Here is a 23559-nt window from a genome sequence, read left to right as displayed (position 1 = left end):
CATACGGGGGAGGGGGGGGCCCAAAATCCCCAATTTGATGCGTATACTTATTGGATGGCCCCCTATCCTGGGAGTGTACCAGTTGGCACACTTCCTCGCCAATTTCAGCGACATCTCTGAACTGTTTTGTTATTTAGGGTGGACAAGGGCACATTTTGATGCCACTGGTGTTACCCAGTATGAAAACAGCTCCAGTGTCTAACAAAGGTTATGATCCTTGGGGTGCAAAGGTCAATGAGCTTGTAGTCCATCACAGTGGTTATGGTCATTGCAACTTGATGCATAATCCACCAGGTAAGATGACTTCAGGGGCGACTGAAACTGACAACACTAAAAGTGTGTCAGTTCCAACTTCCAACATAGGAAGCGGGTTTTTTATTTGACCCATTTTTCAAGATCAAAATCAGGTTAGCACAATGGCTCCGGTGAAAAGATTCGTGACGGCGTCACAAGAGGCGAGTCAATAAGAATAAAACTGTTTCTCTTTCAAAAAAAACTTTATTGTTGTACATTCCAAGGAAGACGCATGACGAATTGGAATGTACAGTGGTGTAGGAGGAAACCCGCGTACCGGGAGAAAACCTACGCAATCGGAGGGAGTCGCCATCTCCATCACACAGGTGACAGGCGCAGCGCTTATGTTTAAAATGACTTCATACATTGTACAATATAAAATGATCAAAGTCCATTATTTTTTTGCTGCACCACTCCGAAAGCCCAATACAAGAAGAGGACCAGGAGATAGGACAGTAGCACTATCCCTTTAAGACGTGGTCAACTTCTTCACAAGATTTCACAAAGAAACACTGATAGGTGGTGTCCTTGCAACACAATGCTAAATTGAGATCAAACGCAATAGACTCCACCACAACTTTATGCATTCATCTTGTTTATTATACATGAATAGCTATTGTATTAAAACCAATTGTTCAGCCCTCAGCTGAGCCATGTAAGCTGACAATAGATTTGGTCAGTGCTGTTGATTTCCAGGACCCAATTTGAATAACAAAAGAACCACATTTGTCAAGGCCACTGGACAGAGGTGGCTGCCAATTAGCATGACAAAAGGAGAAGTTCAGACATGTTATTTGCATGACAAAAGAGGCGACCTCGACATGGCAAAGATTAAAAGTTGGGTTTTCCATATTTTTTGCCAAGTCATGGAGTCTAGATCTCATTTAGACATTTTTACAAAATATTTAGTTTACATGCTAGATTTACTCACAAATACATATATATAGGACCAAAAAATTAAAAACGTCTTAAAGTTGACGTTTTTAAATTACACTTTTCTCGATCAATTCAGTATCAAGTCCAATCAAAATTGTCATGACAGGTTTAGAAGATACTTTTCTAACCTGCAGAACATGACAATACCATTACAATGAAAGGTCTTTTGAATAAAAATGAAAAAGACTGAACTTCGTTCCAGTGTGACCACAAGGGTAGGATCAGTCTTGCTTGTCAAAATTTCAAAACTTTTCATAAGAATATCAAAAATTCAAACTTCTGATATTCTGGCAAGTTTCAATTTCAATAAAACAATAAGAGTTTAACTAACTGTTTTAGTTCAAGATTTTTTGGTTCCGGGTATTGCCCGGGTAGGAAATTATGAAGGAGGAAATTCAAATTCAACATATCACTGTTGGTCAGTTGCCTCCAGCATGAAGGTACATGTACAGAGCAACTGATCCAGCCAGTGTGATATAGGGTCCAGGGCATCAGCGCCCGGGCCATGTCAGTTGATTCTGTGGTACTGATGAGATCGAGAAACAATATGAAAGGCCTACGGTTCCACCAGACACATGTGTTCTTGCTTCGTGGGGTCAGCGAAACAACAACACATGGACCCCATGTCTAAAGTGATGGATATAATCAAATAAATATCTGATGAATTCGGTGATTTTTTAAGCAGAAAATAGGTTTTGCCTGAAAAGAATTTCAGGCTCCTGATATGCCCAAGGTGACTGTTGGCTCCTCTGGTAGCCACTAACAAACCACCCACTGTTTTTCCTTCTTATCTAAAGCACAAAATTTTGCTTGAAAATTATATTTTTGGGGTTCTGGCATGCCTTATTGGCTCCCTTGTTGACCAGAAACAATCTAATTTCCCCATAATGATAATTTCAATTCCTTTTTTTGATAAGTGTAAGATTTTGAACCAATGCATAACCAAGCATAGATTAATAAATTTGAATTTTCATTAAATCACCTTTCAATCAGATATCTTGATAAAATGATAGGGCCTACGGCGACAATATACAATCTAACTGTCATACTGTTACATGACGGCGATGGGAGCATGGTTGGGATGTGCTGGCTCAACAACATCCTTCTCCCTTCTGTGGGGATGGCTCATCATGCTGAAAAGAAAAAGACAACATGAAACTAAGGTTGTACATGTAGGTGCACATGCTGAGTTGATAATTCAATGCCAAGGGGCAATTGTGCTCACTGCATAGACAATTCATGCTGGTTAAGAAACGTGCTATAGTTTTTTAGACAAATTTCTGATAATCTGCTTTGCCTGTTGCCTATACGATACTATTCCTTATTGTCTAGTTCTTTTTGCACATTTTGCAAAAGTGCATTGTTTTATTGATTAAGATTGGTCCAAATTATCATCACTGTGATTATCCCAAAAACGTCGGAAAATAATATCTCAACAGAGAGCTTGCGATCTCTAAATCAGGCTACACCAGTCAAGGACATTTGAAAGACTGAAATTGATTTGTTTATATTACCGTGTGATGGCATCCTTCCAAGTGTATGAGATAGGCTGTCCTCATGGTGGCTGCAGGATATCATGTCAGGGCTCTATGTCCGTAGCTTTCCCTAAGTCCAGAGAGTCCCTTTCGGAGTTGGATTGTCATTATGGTCTATTAGATCATTGTCGTTATAGTCTATTAGAACATTGTCATTATAGTCTATTAGAATGACGGACATTTAAGTGTCCGATCCATCCACACAGCAAACACGTTCCCTTCCTGATCTTAGCGAAGGTTCTCCTTGAATTGGTCAGTGTCAAGGCATTGTTTGCTGAACTGTGGTTTGTCACTCCTGTACATGGATATCCCTCAGCGCAACCGTTCGATCCACTGAATCCACTCGACTCTTAGACGTCTGCCCATATCTATGAGCGACTGGAAAACAAAATTTAGGGTTACTCAATTGTTACCATAATCAATGCACTTGTGCCAGTAGGGCCTTGCAGTCAGTTTCATCAAATTCACCAGAGTTGTTTTATGATATTGAAATCACAAACCTTCAGTACTACACAGTTCGTTAAGAACTAGAAATTTGGGGGTATCGTCACCATGGCACATCTCTGCCCAAAACAAAATGGCGGCTGAAGTGGGTTTTTAAAAAAAATCATCACAAGTTTCTGGAAGTGGTTGGATGCTTAAATGTCATGTCATCATCTGAAGATCACCTGTTTTATATTGACCGTATATGCGTTGGATTCCTTTGTCATCCAAAATCTTTGAGAGTCGCATCTACAATAGTACGAATTGTAGATCTAGGTTGAGTGGTTGGGTCGTCTCGACAGCCATCATCTCAATCTGCAGAGGGCTAGATAACAGGAAAAATACATTCAAGGACCAACCACAAGATGAATAGATTGAAACCAAAAGAATTTGTTTTCTTCATTTGGGCGATATGGTCATTTCAGGTGTCGGATTTCGTTTTCATAAACTTTCTGGCTTCACTTTCTTTCTGAAGTGGCACTGCTGAAGAGGCTCACAGGCCTTTTCTGGATTTTCTCATCTGGTGCATATGCAATAAAAGTGGAGTGAAGACTTCTTTGGTTGACAGTGTTTGTTGAGAAAAAACGCTGATCAGGCACACAACTGAGCAGGCATAATCTTCATGATTTATGGCCTATTTCATTAGTTGAAAACATGAGTCTCCAGTTTTTAGTCACATAAGGGGGTAGAGGGTTCACAGAGAAAAAAATAGTTTCTTTTGGCTTCAGTCTATTTGGGATGATTCCTTAGTATAATTTCGATAACATCCTTCAAGTTCTACTTGTTTCTTTATTATTTTTCACTGATCAGCCCTGATTCCTTTTGGTGTCAATGGTCAGATCAAAATTTCTGCTTTAAAACCAACTTTGTTCTGCAAACAAATTCTCAAGTTGGCTCCCTCTTTAAGAATTGGAACGTTGGTCGTTTGTTTGGTTTTGACTGATAATGCAACAATGACCACCATGCCACTGCAAGCATCTAGTGACAGTGTCAGTGATGATTTTGAATAAAGATATGCCTAGAGTACAGTTACCAATGCCTGCAACCTCCTTTCAACCTCGCTCAGAGAGTGAATGACTTTCATCTCTGCAACATCACTCAGTCAGACTGGCCTTGGTGATGATGAAATCTCTCATTCTCTACCAGTGTGCCACACCTACAAAAATATGCAATAATGATTAATGTTAGTTCAAAAATGACATCATAATTCCATTGTTTCCCTTTTTTTCATCAGGACTTTTCAATTTTTGCATCACGCTGTGGATTTTGAGTGTTAATTCTCTTGAAACTGGCATTCAGTGATGCTTACCTCGAGGCTGCAACATTGTCTTTTGTGTCCCTTGTCCTTGTATCCTCGTGTCCCTTGTCCCTGCATCCCTTGTCCTTGTGTCCCGTATCCTCGTGTCCCTTGTCCTTGTATCCCGTATCCTCGTGTCCCTTGTCCTCTTGTCCCTTGTCCTCGTGGCCCTGGGCTGAGTTGTTCAAAACAATGTTAGTTTTAACGGGAATGTTAAATATCAACAGAAAAATGTTAATAGGTTTAACTGAAAGAGATAACGTCCTTAAGGATACTTAACGTAACAGTAAAGGATAATGTGACTTTTGTGCCAGTAATGTACACAAAATTCGTCCTCTTGCTACAGAGTTTTATCAGTATACACAATATAGGATCTTGATAAGGCACTGTTCTCAAACGCCCTAATATCAATGTCAGAAATGGAGTGAAACATCACACATCACACAACACACAGACACGTACCTCCGGACCCTCTCCTCGTCATGGCTCATGCTCGCTCGCCCGTCGTTTATCACGACTGCCTCCTGCTCGGCGATCATCTCCCTGATCAGGTGACTCACTGTAGCGGCTTCTTTTGCGATCATGCCGGTCACGGTGGCAGTCGCGGTCGCGATCTGCAGAGAAAGAGGATTAAGAATCATGAATATGAATGATGCCAAGAAAAGTTAAAAGACTCTTTACCAGAAAATATACACTGCTTTTCATTTCTGGATTTCAGAGTTCTCCACAGGGTTTTCTTAAGGTAGGGTGGTAGCCTTGACATTTGAGAAGTTTTGCCACTGTGCAGCATAAGGTAGGGTGGCCACCAATTTAAGATAGGGTGGCCCTAGAGAAATCCTTTACGAACTCCGACAGCGAGGTAGGGTGGCTGCTTCCAAGGTAGGGTGGTAAGCTGCCAAGGTAGGCTGCTAAGACTGGGTGGGCACCCTGACAAATGGCCTTGTGGAGAGCACTGGGATTTAGCTATAAACAGCCTGGTGATTGCCGGCCCTTATTTGCTCAGTTAAACAATGTCTCCCCTTGAAGTGGGCACTCGGCATGAATAGGTGCTTCATCACCGACCTTCAACTGAACCTACCTCTGTATTGATCGAAGTCCCGATCCCTGCTACAGTCATAGTATCGATCTCGGTCACAGTAGTGGTCTCTTTCATAACAGTCATCACGATAATGGTCATGGTCTCGATCATCTGAAATGAAAAGATTCAAATATTACTTGAGCATAACAGGATGGCTAAAACTGTTCCAACAGGGTGTGGGTTTGATCAATTGGAACCCAGGATTGTATTTCTGGATGAAGTGGCGTGGCTTTCAAGGAACAAGAATTCTCTATCTTTTTTACAGTCCTGTGGTAGAGATCCAGATGTAACTGAGGACAAAGTGATGCTTACCATGTATGGCTCCAACATTAGCTGCAACACTATATTCTTGGGGTCCAGTGGCTCCTTGGCTGACGCGCTGGAGGCTGACAAGCTGAAGGCCGGCTCTCCTTCTTCTTCGCCGTCTTGTCAATTTCAGGGGGTTTATGTATAAGCTTTGTGAAGCCCAAGGAGGTCAAGAACCATGTTGTTATCCAAAGAGCCCAATGTCTTCGTCATTAGTACTAAACTGGTTTAGCACAAGTTCCACACGGACACACCAGACATTTCGTCCGACGAAATTCCGCAGGCTAACAACAGGCCTCCGACCCCAGTCGTTCCATCACCCTCAAGATCAGGTAGGGGGCAGCCGGCCGGCTATTGCGCGTACTAACTGTTAACATTCATACGTCTATACACTACTATAAAAGTAGGGTCCCATCAACACTCTACAACGGGTGATATTGTGAACGACTAGCAACACGCAAATAATTGCCCCCCTATTAATCAACCACAATGACTCAAGGGGAACACGTACCTTGAACCTAAGTCCATGTCATCAGTGTCGAAACATAGATGAGGACCGTGGAACAAAGTGGCAAGCATGCCTGGGACCCAGCCACCGCGCTGTTGACGTGAGTTAGACTCAGTCGCCAGTCACGATAACCAAATACACCAAGCGTATAGCTTGAATCGAACCCGATCTATCATCGTCATTGGTCACCTGGCCCGGCCTGGACAACTGAAAGCTGAATAGGTTAAAATAGATGATAAGCAGGAACCAAAAGAATAACAGTATAATAGCTAGATAACTACGGTAGCCAGATAACTATGATAGCCACATAACTACGATAGCCAGATAACTATGATAGCAAGATAGCTACGATAACTACTCTGACAACTAGAATAACAACAAAATGAATAAGTCGGCGAACAGACACACTTCCAACTCTCACAACGGTCACCATAGTCCCCCCCCCCCACATGACCTCCCGCACCCTTTTCCTATCGTGTCACACACACACAGTTACGTTATATACTGTGGTTACGACTTTTGAACATCCTCTCACATGAATTGCTGATGGAGGCATCACTGTCAATCTATATAACATGTTCAAAACTTGGTGTACATTGTAGCAATGGCTTTATTTGTGCATTTTGTAAAAAAAGATTCTTGGGATAAAAAATGGCAAAATATATAAAAGATAGTTATGAATCCTTGATCTCTCAGGAAAGTGCAATTGGGATAAAGGTTTTATGTGATTTGTGATATTTTTTAAATTTCAGTATTAGTTCATATACCTCATTTTGACAAGGCTTGGTCTATGACAAGTGTTTGACTTGCTTATTGGTTTGTTATATCTTTCACCAGTCATGATTACAATATTCAACTCTCAGTGTGTGGCTTCTATCAGTTTTCACCACCTGATATTACTTTGAAGCACTGAATGCAGGTAAATCTACCATTAGCATTGTCAGTTCATTCTTTAGCTTGCTGGCAGATTGCTGTAACTAAGAGTGACACATTTGGGGACTGACTTTTCACTTGTGGCCTTCAATAGCATTGTTTTGCTATTTTATTCTAATAACGGTAGAAAACAATTTGACAGTGGCAACTCAAGCAACAATTTGGGCAAGTTGTTTCATGATACATACCCTTCATCCGATCATCTTGCGGTTCACCCAAAAATCTTCGGTTGGAATTGCAAAAGGTTTGTGGCATCTGTAATGATAAATTGGAATAAATGCATAAAGCACTATTACAGCAATTCTAGTGTTTTTAGTCATTAAATTACTGCCTAAAAATGATGTTGAAATACATAATTTTTAGTTATGAACTACATTTTCTTCATGGAATTGATGGACTGAATTCCTTTATTTTATACAAAGTTGCCCTTCTTACGACTCGTCATAACAAGGATTAATGCAATTTTGGGAATTAGGGAGTTGAGATTGGTGTTGGGGAAGGATTAGGGTTTGGGATAGTGCTAGGAGGAATAGTTAGGGTCTGGGTTAGGTTTAGGATTAAGACACAAAAGTGAATATGACTGCCGTAAGAATAGCCAGTAGTTTGTATGTAAAATCCAATGGGACCATCAGAACAACAGCTCCGGCCTTGTACTTATGTAAACAATGTGAACTAGTTCATTTCTCAAAACTCGTGATCAACCCAAAACTAGCAACCAATGAAATGGCATCAGCGCTCCAAATATGGCCTCCTGATTTAGTGACCCGATTATATTCTCCAGTTCTTTTGCACAGAAGCACGCAATTTTCATATATTTTGTCATTTGACAGTGGCACCTCTCAACCAACCAGAAAGTCAGAATCTAATACTATATCATACATACCTACATGTAAACCTTCACCTTGCAAACCATACCAGCGAGAATCATTCGTAGCAATTGCATACAAGGTATGCATCAGCTGTAATGATAAATTGGCATAAATGCAGTTCCAAATTCCTTAATTGCTAGTTGAGAGAAATTGTCATTTTTAGCTCAGGTGACCTATAGTAGCTAATCGAGCTGTGTCTGTCCGTTAGTCCCTCCATCTGTCAAAAGGGGCACAATTTGACAAAAAGTTTGTATGCTTGGTTTATTTTTCATTTCACGAATGTTTACATACTTCTTAGGTTTGAGGTAGCCATCTTGAAGCCAATGGTTGTTGCTATACATAGCGATGAAACTTTTCTGGTGGTTGTGTCTGATACTAAGGGGTGGTCACATCATGATCCGGGATGTTAACTTGACCAACCTTTCAAGGTCACAGGGGTCAAATTTCATTATTTCAACAGCTGGTGGTATGTTTTGTCGCTGTTCAATTGAGATGGTTCTTATTTGGTTTAACCTCTTGAATCCCAGTGGCCGACCAGTCGGTCATTTTGAAATTTTCGGCCATTTTGGAAAGACTTTTTCACAGGCAGCGCAAGTTTACCTCAACATAAAAGTCATGTTTTTAATTAAGTCATCACCAAAAGCATTCAAAATATCATGAACATTGGAAGACATGGTTAAAAGTCAAGTAAATCGCTTGAACAAGCTTGTATATTTTTACTTTTTGCCATGGTAAACAAACGTTGCCTGTGGAAAGGGTCGTTTCAAAATGGCCGAAGTTTGTTTTCGCATGGTGTCAACTAGTTCTCTATCAGTTTATAAGGAATAATCCAAGAGATTTTCAAGGAAATATTCTTTTATTCGCTAAAAGTGGCTTTTGCCACAAAACATGGCAAAATTGACGAGATTCAGAAAAATATACAAATCCATGGATATCTATAATCTATATCACTGTAACGTGGGGATCAAGACCTTCCTTGAGGTACCAAGCAAGTAGTGGTAGGAGGAGTATTTAAAAAAGAAATAAAATCCTGAAGTCTTGCATTTCCTGAAAATTGGCTTGGATCTTGGAATTGTCGCGTCAAAATCGGCAGGGCTGAAAGAGTTAAAGAGTAAGAAGATTAGAGCCAACTGCTTTTCGTTACTGTAGTGACAACGAGCATTTGAAATGATCGACCCAGAAACTTCTGACTGAGCGGATATCAGGTCCTATGACTTCTATGGGCCCATTGACGTTTGGCTGGCCACTCCTAACTGTATTTCGAACGATGTAAAATGCTTTCTACTTACTTTTTAGTTGAAGGGCCGACTATAGGTACCGCCATTTTGGCTAGACCTCCAAATCTTAGCGCAATTAGAACTATTTCAAAACGTAGTGAATGCTCTTTTCAAGGGCTGCAGTTAGCTTGCATGCATAATTTATGCCCGATTTGCGCGTGGAAAAGTACAGGGCGCAACACGTGGGAGCCGCCAACATGCTAAACGGATGCTGTTTTATGGGTTCATTTAATTATTTTCCAGGGACATGAGCCGAGGGACAGGATGCCACCAACGGCATCCGATACATTTCCCCCCCCCCCCCCCCCGATGCCGCCAAATGCCTCCGACATCTATTTATAGATGTCGGAGGCCACATTTGGACAGGGCTGTTTCGACGAACTGTGAGATGTGAGAGACCCCCTATTGGCGACTTCGTGTAACTTTATCTTGACTACCCATGCAGCACTAGCAGCGAGCTACCTATTGTCCCTTTAAAGTAACAAATCCTTTTTTTTAAATAATGTATATTTCTAAAATCCTCCTGGGACTCATCCTGACAATATCAGGCCATTTCACTCGATTCAAACTTACTGCGTGAGGAGTGGTCGTGTAGTTGGCTCTGTTCTGTCTGCAAGAGTCCACACCCACCCACGCATTCAAACGTGGCGTCGACCTTCCTCCTAGTTTACCCAGGGGTCATTGCGCGCTGATCAAGTAGACGGTCATCCTAAACAGCGTCAACCAGCGTCCACCAGGTTTTAAAGTTACTTAAATCATTTTTCTTGATATAAATCAACTAAATAGGTCATTTCAAACATATTCTGCCTGTTTTATCGCAATATATTGACAATTAAGCGAGTTATATGTGTTAGAAGTCGGACCCATGAAATGCCAGGAGCGTCCACCGGCGGCTGTTGCTAAAATGTGGAATCACTGTTTCTGGAGCTAAATGGCTGACTTTTTAAATACTAGGCATGGAAGGTACATTTATCATTTACCAGAATGCAATATATGCGTATATATATATATATGATCCCTTTTTAAATGTTAAAAGGAAGGTGGCGATGAAACACTTTATAAATATACATGCTGTATAGAAAACCGCTCTAGCTTAACCCTTTCAGACCCTCAGTGACATACACGTAACACACTTAAGGCTAATTAACTGGCCATAAAATCAACCATGACTGTTAATGAGGTGCTGGAGGCTGCTACACTGTTAAACATATAGGGCCGTATTCAATATGGTGTTTTAGCGACTGTTTAAGGGTTACGCGCGTACAAATTTCTTGATCGCCCGATCATCGCCTGTCTAAAGTTATACGCCAATTCAGAATAAGCTATTATCCAACATGCGGTTAGCCGACGTCTAAGCAACAAAAGAAAATTTAATCGCCGGGCTGGGCATGTTTATGTCCGCGTTTAGGTGGAACGCAAGTACATGCAGCACAGGTTTAGACATCATGGAGGCGGTTTTACAAATTCTTGAGTTTGCACAAGAGGAGGAGGAGGAGGAGGTACTGTTGGGCCGTCCTCGTGTCGAAAGAGTATTTGAGGTCCGAGTGGATGCGCTCCGAAAGTATAGCGACAGTAAATTTATCCGCAGATTCCGGGTTTCCAAGGACACATTTCGTTGGCTAGTAGATTTCTTAGCCCCGGATTTGATGCCACTAAAGGAGAGTAATCATGCTCTGAACCCGGAGCAGCAGGTGCTGGTTGCCATGCGCTTTTATGCCAGGGCATCATTCCAAATGGACATTGGTGATATGTGTGGCGTATCCCAGGCAACTGTCTGCAGGGTGGTTCATCGCGTTTCCTCTGCTATTTGTGCCAGACGTCAGCAATTCATTCACTTTCCAACCACACCGGAAGAAAGGAGAACTATTGCCGAAGGCTTCTATGAGATTGCCCAATTCCCTGGGGTCGTTGGTGCTATAGACGGTTCCCATGTTGCTATAGTTAATCCTGGTGGGGAGCGTGCGGCCCATTTTATCAATCGTAAAGGTTGGTATAGTATCAACTGCCAGGGTGTTGTGGACCATCAACTTCTTTTCACTAACATTGTTGCCAGATGGTACGGTTCGGCACATGACTCGCGGATATTTCAAGAATCACAACTATTCCGTAAATTTCAAGCAGGGGAATACAGAGGCATTTTGCTAGGGGATCCGGCCTACACTTGCAGCACGTTCATGCTTACCCCGGTTCGCAACCCAACAACACCAGAGGAGAACCGTTACAACAATGCCCAACGACGTACCCGGGGAGTGGTTGAACGAGCATTCGGGATTTGGAAAAAGAGATTTCCCTGCGTCTCCAAGGGAATGCATCTGAGGTGTTCAGTGAGTATCATAAACGGTTCACTGGTGATGGAAACGGTTTACTCCCCCTTGTGTTGTACGCTTTGCCAAAAAAACACGTTAACACAGATAAACTGACTCTGATATTAAATTTCATTTTTCAGTTGGATCACAACATGGCAATAATAGTTGCGACCACCTGCTTACATAATCTCGCCACACGAATGAATGATCCTGTACCGGAGCCAGAAGCTGACCTTCCTCGACGTGAAATCGGTGAACCAGAACGACCCATCAACCCGGCTGAAGTAAATTTCAGAGGAAACTTATTCCGACAACGATTCATCATGCAGCATTTTAATCAGTAAGAGCAACATAAATGGATGAATTAATAAGTGGATTTGTCCCTTCAGAATTCAAAGGTCGATTCGCTTCTGTTTAAGTTTTTCTTTGTAATATTCAGTTTTTGCTTCATAGGCCTTTCGTTTACATATAGCTGCCTGTTTCTGAAGTTCCAATAATTCCATCTTCATGTCGTGTTCCTCTTTCAGATAAGACAAGGCTTCGGTCGTCTTCTGTAATGCTGAACTTGTCGGCTGTCTCGGAGCGACGGCTCTCTGCTGATGTGTGGCAACGAGTGTCTGCTGACGTGAACTGGTGTGGGTTGTCTGCTCACGGCAGACTGTCGAGGACGGCGACAGCCTTCCACGAGTTGAGGACTTGTTATTCCCGCTGAAAAAGGAGTGGCATTTTAACAAATCAGAAAGTACAGGACTATCGTGTTCAAAAGATGAAATGAATTTTTTCATTTTAATGACTGTTGAAAGGAAAATTAGGGCAACAATTTTCATCCACCATTTTCAACGATTCTCTTACCAAACTGACAATTGATCCTCGTTGCTTCTCACTTCTTCTAACTCGACATCTGGTTCGGTGTCATCATCGTATTCATTGGGCAAATGATATGCACTGTAAAAGAACATTGGTTAATCAAGTGCTTGTAAATTTTCGTAACTTGCTTTGCAGTTCATTACATCACGAGAACCATCCCAGATATTTTTGTTTTATACTGATGCCACTCTGTATCTTGTAATGACAGTAAAATACACGCACTTCCTGCAACTCAGAAATGTGTATTTTTCATAATAATCATCAGAAGGCATACTTGCCTCTTATTTGTATTTCCGCTTGAACTGGTGCCTGCAGTAACATCCTCATCGCGAGTGTCGGTGACCGCTCCAGTGCAATCATCGTCGTAAGTGTTCTTAATCTGCTCCAAATCTTTTGCTATAATGGACAAAATTGCGACTGTTTCTTCGTCGAGGTCGTCAACTTCCGGTGCTCCACCGCCAGTCTTGGCCATATCTATTTTCTTATCCCGTGCGACCGTTTTGGTCTTCCCTTTCATCCTTCTCCATAATTCCTTGAGGTCCTTTGCAGAGGCCCTCGCCCTCTCGGGAAAATTCGCCGCCATTTGTTTCTCGATTTCGTCCCACGCCTTCTGTTTCTTTCTGTTGGAGGAGGTATCCGATCGTTTGTCTTCTATCACCTTCACCTGCAGTCTAATGAGCTGGATGAGGCCCATCCTTTGCTCGTGCGTAAAATTTTCCGCTCTTTTCGGTCCCATAGTTGCAACTACCATACAAAGTGTGCAAGGCCTGATCGAGCCCATTTAAATATCCCTACCCGTCTCGAATTACGTCAGTTCATTAAACTTGGTCTGGTGTCGACAATGAAAGTTACGCGATGATCGGGGATTTGACCGCGTACAGCTAAATGTCCGATGATCGCGACTTTTGAAAGGCCGTTTAGGCCTCCGTTTATACGCCCGCGTACAACATCTATTTAAACGGCGCTTAAGAGGTAATCACCGTTTAACTAAACAGTCGCTAAAACAGCATATTGAATACGGCCCATATAGTATACAACCTCCAAGGCCCAACGTTACATATGCGAAACACTTTAGTTAGAGGAAAATTCAACAGATGTCTCTGCAAGTCATAAAATTTCTGACAGTGCCCATTTGACCCAATGTTAGTTACAGGACACATTTGCCAGAATTCGGCCTGTATGGACGGAACACGAAAAACTTCTTCTTGCTCCTGTAATTTGGTTCAGCAGAAATGCCCTATCAGCTAATGGAGCTCTTTAAAATATATTTTGATACTGTAAAATAATGGCAAAGTACCCTATAAATTAAGAAATGTGCCCCCGAAGGCCCAATGTTACACGGGTGTAACATCACTAAAGGGGTGTTAAGGGGTAGATATATTGAAAACGTACAGATTTGTCATAAGGGACCTAAAATGCAACCTCTTGCTAAATTTGGTGATCATCCGACCGCTGGAAGGTATGCCCGAGTCTTAGAGGGTTAATAGTGCTTTACTCCAAGTGCCGCGCATATTGAACGTGATTATGTCATCCATCTGCCACGCTGTCCCTACAACAGGAGGCTGGAGAAGTTAAGATAAGTTAAACCAGAGTTTGTGACATTATTCTAGTACCTAAGTCCTTTATATCCGTTATCGGCATATAAGTATATAACGGATATAAAGGTAGAATGTCAGTAGGAATAATTAAGGGACACAGCAGAATGCCGATGCCAAACAGCAGTGCAGACACCAGACCACATCCTAAGAGTGTCCCCTGCACCAGGATTTAAGACAGAAATTCTGGTCCGCAGACACCAATCTCGAAGGAAAACTTTGGGGAACACGTACAGAATGACCTTGAAACGACCAGCCGCTTCTTCCACAGGACTTAAGTGATAATTTTAGGCAGGTTGAATCAAAGAATTAGGCATATTCCCTGAGCGATGGGAGTCAGCACTAACTTGGTATCACGGGTCATATTTTCATATAGTGGTCGAATATGTTCTGAGGGGGCAAGATTGTGTCTTCACGGGGGTTGTGACTGTCTTGGGATAGGGGTATTTCTCAGTGCTAGACCAATATCCTAGGCCGCCAGGTTGTTAGTTCCGCCAGGGACGCGGCCGCCCCAAGTGAGACAATGACTCACCTTCAATATTGTAATGTCTTTTAACAAAGGATGTTCCATCTTAGAGTAACCAGCCCATGAATATAGTCTCATACAACGTAAATCTTTGTGTTTCCGAAGTCAGTGTAACAAATCAACAAATCCAACTCAGTATGATATACAGCATGGAAAAAGTATAACTAGAAAATTGTTCATCAAATTTTATTCATCACTATCTTACAGTAAAAATGCTATATCATTTTGATCTGCCGCTGCCCGCATTACAGCACAGGACACCAGCGACAGAGTACGGCATGTACAAAAGTTAGCACGTCAGCTGGAAGCCTATTAAAAAAGTCCGCCATTTTAGCTCCAGGAGACAGCGATTCCACATTTTAGCAACAGCCGCCTGGTAAACGCTCCTGGCATTTGATGGGTCCGACTTCTAACACATATAACTCGCTTAATGTTCAATGTATTGCGATAAAACATGCAGAATATGTTTGAAATGACCTGTTTAATTGATTTATATCAAGAAAAAAATGATTTCAGTAACTTTGATACCTGGTGGACGCTGGTAGACGCTGTTTAGTGTGACCCCAAGTAGACCCCGGATGTAGATATTGCGTCACCTTGATGTTGCCGTTGTGTTCGTCATTGGCTAATTCCGTCCCAGCCGGAGCTGAAATGTCTTCACGGCAGATTGTGACAGAATTGCTACAAGTATCCCCACTGGAAAGAGCAGTGACGACGGACCATGGACAATAAAAAAGACCTTAAGGTCATAATCAATATCTCCTCATCTGATTCAAAACTCTGATGTAGGGTATACGATTCCAAACACTACAAGACAACCACACCTCTTTCAAGGGGAACTCTGCCATCGACAGTAGGCTAAGTGAGGAGTCCAAGGTCACAGTCAATGTCTCCTTGTCTATTATACAGCCCAACTAAAGGGTATACGAGTCCCAGCACTTACTATACCACCACACCCTTTTCAAGGACTGCTTGCATGTGACAGAAGGCAAGTGACTGGCCAAGGGTCACAACCAATTTCACCTCCGGTACACAGCAACAATGTAGGGTATACAAGTCTACACTAGATGTCTTTTTGTCCTTATGTCCTGATGCAGGAGGAAGGAGGAAGACATGCACCCTTTGTAAAGACCTTGGGAAACTTCTGTTATCAAAAAGTGATCGTGACACATCGGGATCATTCTGGGTGTTGCCAACTTTGGAGCTCATCTTGAACGAAAGGTTATGCCGTGATTTCACTGCTCAGTCTTCATCTTGACTTGAGTGAAGGGCCACTAAGGAACAGCAGGCAAAGCGCCAGGCCCGAGGTCACAATCAATGTTTTCCTATCTGCTACACAGCCCAGATGTAGGGTATACGTAGACCGAGTCGCAACACTTTACTAGATCACCACGCCCCCTCCAAGGACTATTAGCAAGTGACGGAAGGCAAAGATCCAGATAACAAAATACTGCTTTAATGACTGCATAATAACAGTACAAAATTCCAGTTGTCCTAGATAGATTTACGATAGTGCCAGTGCGGTCATAGTCTCTATACTATTCACAACACGGACTCAAAACATTCAATTAATCAATAGCTTCGATATATTCATATATATATATTTATTATAAAGGATTACTTTTTAAGTCTAAATAATATATTCTTTAAATCAAAATTTAAATCTTCTACAAGGCGAGGACAGGACATAATTTGACAAGACCCAAATAAGGACCAAGTGAAACTTCTGTTACCAAAAAGAGCTTGAAACCGCTTATAATCCGGGGCAGGGTAGTGCATTGGAAGTATGAAGGCCGCATGATCAAGAGATGGTGAGTTCACCTCCCGGCTGAGTTGCTACTTGGTTCCCCGACTGGTCAAGTTCGATTGCGCATTTGGCCTTGTAAGTCAAGATGAAGACTGAGCAGTCAAATCACGCCCTAACCTTTCGTTCAAGATGAGCTCCAAAGTTGGCAACACACAGACTGATCCCGCTGTGTCATGATCACTTTTTTTGATAACAGAAGTTTCCCAAGGTCTTTACAAAAGGTGCATGTTTTCCTCCTTCATTTTATCATAGAATTCAACGACATTCATTTTAACAGAAAATTCAGAAATTTTACATTCTTACAGAATCTGACATATAAAATTAGCTGTTCCATGCAGCAATATAATCACTTAACAAACCAGGTCAACCTGAATTCATGCTATATTTTCGCTTTTACACAAAATTTCAAAAAGTTTTCTTGAAATTACAGAAATTGTGCGCATTTTCTGACAAGAAATATTTTGAGTTGAGAGAAGATAGGATGGGACTGTTGTCAAAATAAAATTGCAGGGTTTAACCTCAAAGACTTTTCGTCTTACAACTGACTTTGATTAACAACTTTCTCGCAGTTAAATTCAACGACCTCATCAGAGATCTTTAGTCACAATTATCTTAAAGATAAATTCTGAAATATTTGTTTATGGAAAGTTGCTGCACAGGGATACATTCACATGTTTCAGGGTATGCCAACAGTACACTCTCACAGATCCGAACTACACTGATAGTTACAGAACTTGTACTGGTTTTCATTCCCGTCCTTTGCCTGTCAATACTCCCTTGACCAATGGCATGGCCGAGGGTTATTGTTACATCCTGAGCCATATCCTAACACATGTAAAGATGACGATACTCACTCTTGATCCCCCACCCCCACCCACCCAACCCAACCCAACCAGTCCTTACAGGATTTGAGGATTCTTTCTCCATATACATGTGTAGCGAATCCTCTAACAGATAAAATAGTTAGCATTTTTTATAAGACCACACCTCTATAGAGACATATACCTTAATCCCGGAAATATTCAGGTACCTTTTATTTGTAATTAGATGTAATCACGAAAACGTACATGGCCCCAAAATGAAATCTAATTGAAAAATCCCTGTTACAGGGTTGTTAATTTTTCTTTTTTAAAATACGCAAAATCTGCAATTTCACAAGGCCGTGAAATAAAATCAATGCAAATATTTCCAGGTTAATGGTAGCATTCATTCAAGATAAGACACATAGAATCACAACACACACTTCGCCAACCACGTGCTGGCAGTTTTACCGGATAATTCCACAATACTAGAGAATTCCGCATACAATTTCAATTTGATAATTCCACATACACATATTTTTTCGGGAAAATCTCCCCCACAGAAAATAATTACAATATATATCTGCCTTTCGGCCAGTCTTCCATTCAAAGGGTTAAATTACATTGCTAAAATACACATTATTATTCATTATTTACACAAATATGGGTCAGTCACCTCTAGCCCAAGCCGATGAACACTGAAGGCGTCACAAAAAATCCCCCTCGCCAAAATTTTAAAAAAAACCTTTCTGGTTTACAGTACTGGTCAATGTACTCTGCAGCTGGTTTCAAACATAAAAAATAATTGGGTTTGCAACATTTTCCCAAAACATTTCCATCTTGAGCATGCAGAACTCCGAAATTAATTTTACTTCAAGATCAAAACAAACAATGCTGCCAACTCAATACATTTTTTCATCGACTTTTAAGTTCTATTTTATTCCCTGAACATGTCTGAGAAACCGGCGATTTTTCTCCCAGTTAAACTTTCTACTAACTTTTTCCCCTGAATTCAGTGCTCAAATGCTTTCACCAACCATTATTTCACGACATATTTTCACGAGAAAAAAAATGATGTCCCAGCCGAAGCTGGAATGACACATATGACGAGAGAAATCACATGGTTGCAACATCCTTACAAATCATCATGCCCCCTGGTGAGTGAGAGAGAAACTAAGAGGGTCAAATTGTCGCCATGACAAATTCCAAAATGAGCACAATTCAGTACTATTTGTTTTTGCGATTTGTCAATTATGGGCCATAGGGTCAAAAGGATAATATAGGCCCATCCTTAGGCTTTAATCTAAATCCTTAAGCAATTATGTTGATTTCTATGTTACCCATTTAGATTTTAATTCTAAGCCAACAAAGAAATCAAAATCTTAATAGTCTTGAAGTAATACAAGGAAAATATCCATGCTCATCTCTGAATCAAAAAGTTCTGTAGGATTCCTTCTTTCAAATTCCGTTCAAATTTAACTGAGGAGTTGGGTAAAACAGATAACAGGAGAAATTTCACCCAAAGATTGCCAGAATACACTTTCAAGAGGTAATACTGTACCCGGGAATATCTCTGTGCCTTTAATTTTTGCGATTTTTTAGCGTTGACAGATACAGCCTCATAAAAGAAACTTACTGCTACTGGTTTATCAATGAAACGGCCAGGGGCCATTGTGCTCACCGTATAGATATTTGGTGCTTTGTAATTCATCCAGATTAAGAAACATTGTACATGTATAGTATATAGGTCAAACCAAAGTCGGTATGACATGTGATGTATCGTTGCTTGGAGTAAGTACCATAAGAACATCATCAAAAACAAGTCAATAATAAACGAGATATTGCACTTTTTACCTATTTTAGTTTTGGCCTCCTGGTGGCCGAGTTGAGTACCAGATCAGATCGAAATTCGGTGTCCGAGGCTACATGACGTAGGGAGTCATGTGTATCAAATTTCAAGTTCAAAGCTTTAGTGGTTAAGAAACGTGCCATAGTTACAATCAAACGACAAATTTACGCCATTTGACCTCTGTGACCTTGAAAAGCAGGTCAGATCAAAAACTCATATGATATGTGATGTATCCTTGCTAGGAGAACCTACCATAAAAATGTTATTGAAAACGAATCACTAAAAATAAGCAAGATATTGCACTTCTTACTTTTTCCATTATGGCCCCCTGGTGGCCGAATAAAGAATCAGATCGAGCCAAAATTTGGCATCAGAGGTTATCTGATGTAGGGGGTTATATGCACCAAGTTTCAAGTTCATAGCTTTACTGGTTAAGAAACGTGCCATAGTTTACACTCTAACGGCCAATTTACGCCATATGACCTCTGTGACCTTGAAAAGTAGGTCAAATTGAAAACCCGTAAGATATGTGATGTATTCTTCCTAAGGGTACCTACCATAAAAATTTTATCGAAAACAAGTCACTTATAAGCGAGATATCACACTTTTTAGATTTCCACTTTTGGCCCCCTGGTGGCAAAGTTGAGAATCAGATCAAACTGAAATTCAGCACCAGAGGCTATGTGATATAGGGGGTTATATGTACCAAGTTTCAAGTTCATAGCTTTAGTGGTTAAGAAACGTGCCATAGTTTACACTCTAACGGCCAATTTACGCCATATGACCTCTGTGACCTTGAAAAGTAGGTCAAATTGAAAACCCGTAAGATATGTGATGTATTCTTCCTAAGGGTACCTACCATAAAAATTTTATCGAAAACAAGTCACTTATAAGCGAGATATCACACTTTTTAGATATCCACATTTGGCCCCCTGGTGGCAAAGTTGAGAATCAGATCAAACTGAAATTCAGCACCAGAGGCTATGTGATATAGGGGGTTATATGTACCAAGTTTCAAGTTCATAGCTTTAGTGGTTAAGAAACGTGCCATAGTTTACACTCTAACGGCCAATTTACGCCATATGACCTCTGTGACCTTGAAAAGTAGGTCAAATTAAAAACCCGTATGATATAAGATGTATATTTGCTATGAGTACCTACAACAAAAGTTTCATCGAAAACAAGTCACTAATAAGCGAGATATCACACTTTTTAGATATCCACATTTGGCCCCCTGGTGGCCAAGTAGAGAATCAGATCGGAGAGAAATTTAGTGTCACGGGTTATCTGACCTAGGGGGTCATGTGTACAAAGTTTTAAGTTCATAGGCCTAGCGGTTAAGAAACGTGCCACTGTTTTTGAACTAGGATACGACGGACGACGACGACGACGACGACGACGACGACGACGACGGACGACGACGGACGACGGACACTGCGGTATTGTATAGACTCCCCTACGGTGAGCCAAAAAGCTAAATTGAAAGTATGCAGAAGTTGTAATTTCACAGAACTGTGAAATATAATGGCCACAAATATTTCCGGGTTCACTGTATTCTCTATGCACCACAGGAAACTCTAGCAAATTTGGGTAAGATATAAGGTAAGGTAGTACAATTATATCCCTGGTACAATCATAGCCTTTGTGTGCTTTGATGTGTACAATCAGCTGTTTTCTACACTGGAGGGGTTATAATTGTACCATCTTACCTACCTTATGACAGAAATGTGATGTCAGCAGAAAAACAATATGGTAATTTCACGCCCTTCCAGAGGGTCAAAGTTCACACGGCCATTAACGTCACACGTGATTCGCACAGAGTATAAAAGATGGACAGTTTTGATTGGTTAGTAAGTTGTTGCATTATGAGTCAGAGGTCAGAGTTTGTGACCTCCCAGCAGTTATGAATGGCATGATCAATGGACGACGACGCTAAGACTGTGGCGTATCTGATTCAGGTGTCTCCCCCTACCAATAAACACTCAACTAATTCGCTACCAAACCCACGCTTACTGGACAGCAAATACTGAATGAATACAAAAGTGGAAGCATTGTGTATCAAATATAGCGAAAACTCCAACAGTTTGCGTCAATGAACTTGGGATATGCAAAACTGGTGTAAGGTCAATTCCAAAAGGGAGCCAATACGAATACTGAAGAACGTGGAAAACTGGTATCAAGGTATTAACTAGGGAGCACTTCAAATCAATATTATCAAACTTAAATCCATTTTATCCAGGTCACATTCAGAAAGCACCAGTATTATTACTTGCAGAGGATCAAATCATATCTTCATCAGCATTAGCACGCATTTTGACAGGCACAGGGAGCCATAACAATGCACCGAAAATCATCACACACTTCGACAGAATCCGCCTTTGAAAATGTGCTCACTCTGTAAAAATACACCATCGACCCGATTTCAGAGAAACCAAGTCCCAGCGTCGCCAACCTGGTACAGTGTTGACATCCAGGCAATGTGTTCATATTATGATCTATACTACATGTAGTAGACTGCATAAAACACCATACGTTACGAACATACACTGCTATACTCCCTTTCACCAAAAAATGGCACAATACACAAATTCTTTTGGTGAAATGGAGTATAGTCCTACTGTTAAGAACTAAGGGCTTAAGTTTACCACATCCAAATCATGGTTTTCTAGTGAACAATGCCAAAACATGCACCCAAAATTGCTCAGTTTTTTTTCTTTTCCGTCTTTTGTCGGTTTTGCCACGTTTTGGCCAAGAAAAGTTGCCATCAGTTCTTTTTATTCGCAAGATAACACAGGAAGACAACAATCGGTAAATACAACAGCAAATGTGGCGGGTCTCAACACGCAAAAGCTTAAACATGGAAGCCGGTTGCAACTTATAATCACCAGTGTTGTCAAGAAGTCATGCTTTGGCCTGAAAGAATGAAAGTTATGTTGCCGAGCTTGTCCAAAATGAATTTTAGGTTCAAACGGCCAGAAGAAAACTTCATTCTTCTATAGGCACAAGAATCTGTTAGGCATTCTGCTGTCAAATTTAGCCCTTTTCAGAAAAAAATTCTCAAAAACCAGATATGTCTCATTCCTGGTTTTCAGCTGTTTTTGTGAGGGGTTGGTCAAACTACCAGCAACACAACAGTAAACAGGTCTCATGTGTGAATTCTAGCCAACTGTGAAACAACACATTTTTCTCCATCAAAAATAAAGCGGACTTTTGTATAAATGTAATGGGTGAATCTGAACTCTTATGTCAAGTAAGTGTCCATTGAATATGACTGGCTGTTATAAAATTTGATATTGTCAAATTTTGCACAACAATTCTTTTAAACATTTATGTCCGATCTTATGTCCAAGTAGAAATACACCCAAAGAGGCAAAGACCTACCTAGGGAAGTTCTAAAGATGTACATCAATCAAGAGGAACAGAAAGTCACTGTGAAACTGAATTTGTGGGTACAAAAAATCTTGGCTAAAATTTCACAACTGCCAATCATACTCTACAGATCGGAACATAACACAGAAAGCCTGCACTCAAAATTGTGAAAATATCAAATCAAAAAATATTCACAAACATATCTCTTCGAGTGTAAATTGAGAAAACACAGAAACTACATGTTCAGAACTAATAGTTATGGCAAGAATTGTAATTCTAGGGAAGAATAGATGACCTATAGAAAATAGGGTACTATCACTTTGAATATTTCTTACACAGTTAACGATAAATATATTCTGTTGCTACTACAGCTTGTCACCAAAAAATTGCCATTAGTGATGGCAGTATTAAGAAACTCACTGTTCATAGTCTCCACTAAGAATAGGACACAAAAATACAACACTTTGTGGTTTTGTCATGAGAGGATAACGGACATGAGCTGGTAACGTAATTCGGGTTCATTGAGAAGTCCCTGAGGAGTCAAAAACCCCTATGCCAACCCAGTCAGCGACAGAGTTACTTTCCAAGATGACCTTCTCGACAACCTTGAACTAATCTTCACTGATAGGTTTTTTCTATGAAGCAGAAAATAAAATGGTATAGAATTTACGTCTAGTTACAAAACATGGCGTCATCAGATAGTAGTGATCTGTCGGACAATTAGGTTATACAACACAATAAAGGCGAGGGGCTGAATTATTTCAACTTCTTTGAAACAAACCTTCAGTCATTTATGTTAAGTCAAAAATTCTAAGATTTTCCAATAAAGGAGACCTCGTCTAAAACCTTTCATGAATATTGCACAATCGATGATGATGGGAGGAAGTTGTGATGAGCTGATAGAATACCTTTTAAATGAGATCC

The 23559-nt window shown here is 40.8% G+C and overlaps 3 protein-coding genes across 6 annotated transcripts; 1 reads left to right on the top strand and 2 right to left on the bottom strand.

The window, feature by feature from the left end:
• Positions 1-484: 484 nt before the first annotated feature.
• Positions 485-10163, bottom strand: LOC135500630 (uncharacterized). 4 transcript variants are annotated; one of them, XM_064792185.1, is made up of 11 exons: positions 10090-10163; positions 8254-8329; positions 7559-7625; positions 5936-6651; positions 5624-5734; positions 5008-5159; positions 4558-4720; positions 4267-4404; positions 3434-3573; positions 2745-3143; positions 485-2363 (listed from the first exon to the last, which is right to left on the bottom strand). In XM_064792185.1, exons 4-8 carry the CDS (start codon positions 5951-5953, stop codon positions 4381-4383), a joined length of 468 nt encoding a protein of 155 aa, XP_064648255.1. In that variant the 5' UTR covers positions 5954-6651; positions 7559-7625; positions 8254-8329; positions 10090-10163; the 3' UTR covers positions 485-2363; positions 2745-3143; positions 3434-3573; positions 4267-4380. The 4 variants fall into 4 exon arrangements, with proteins under 4 accessions (XP_064648255.1, XP_064648253.1, XP_064648256.1 ...); XM_064792183.1 differs by having other exon boundaries at positions 4282-4404; XM_064792186.1 differs by having other exon boundaries at positions 4282-4404; positions 6441-6651.
• Positions 10164-10760: 597 nt separating this feature from the next.
• LOC135500537 (putative nuclease HARBI1) lies at positions 10761-12471 on the top strand. Its single transcript, XM_064792059.1, has 3 exons — positions 10761-11840; positions 11963-12162; positions 12350-12471. Exons 1-3 carry the CDS (start codon positions 10905-10907, stop codon positions 12351-12353), a joined length of 1140 nt encoding a protein of 379 aa, XP_064648129.1. The 5' UTR covers positions 10761-10904; the 3' UTR covers positions 12354-12471.
• Positions 12472-12746: 275 nt separating this feature from the next.
• On the bottom strand, positions 12747-13425 carry LOC135500805 (fibrinogen silencer-binding protein-like). The gene is made up of 2 exons (XM_064792456.1): positions 12964-13425; positions 12747-12767 (listed from the first exon to the last, which is right to left on the bottom strand). Exons 1-2 carry the CDS (start codon positions 13423-13425, stop codon positions 12747-12749), a joined length of 483 nt encoding a protein of 160 aa, XP_064648526.1.
• Between the last annotated feature and the right edge of the window lie 10134 nt (positions 13426-23559).

Source organism: Lineus longissimus, chromosome 16 (assembly GCF_910592395.1).
Source record: "Lineus longissimus chromosome 16, tnLinLong1.2, whole genome shotgun sequence".
NCBI lineage: Eukaryota > Metazoa > Nemertea > Pilidiophora > Heteronemertea > Lineidae > Lineus > Lineus longissimus.
This window is presented reverse-complemented; position numbering and strand designations above follow the sequence as displayed.

Bases quoted from the DNA above. Each gene is read 5' to 3' on its own strand.
- LOC135500630 (XM_064792185.1), bottom strand. The intron at 5,160-5,623 runs GTAGGTTCAGTT...CTTTCTCTGCAG, and splicing joins GGACTTCGATCAATACAGAG to ATCGCGACCGCGACTGCCAC. The intron at 4,405-4,557 runs GTAAGCATCACT...ATATTTTTGTAG, and splicing joins GACAATGTTGCAGCCTCGAG to GTGTGGCACACTGGTAGAGA.
- LOC135500537 (XM_064792059.1), top strand. From the start codon at position 10,905: ATGTTTATGTCCGCGTTTAGGTGGAACGCAAGTACATGCAGCACAGGT. The intron at 11,841-11,962 runs GTGAGTATCATA...TTCATTTTTCAG, and splicing joins GAATGCATCTGAGGTGTTCA to TTGGATCACAACATGGCAAT.
- LOC135500805 (XM_064792456.1), bottom strand. From the start codon at position 13,425: ATGGGACCGAAAAGAGCGGAAAATTTTACGCACGAGCAAAGGATGGGC. The intron at 12,768-12,963 runs GTATGCCTTCTG...GTTCTTTTACAG, and splicing joins GAAATACAAATAAGAGGCAA to TGCATATCATTTGCCCAATG.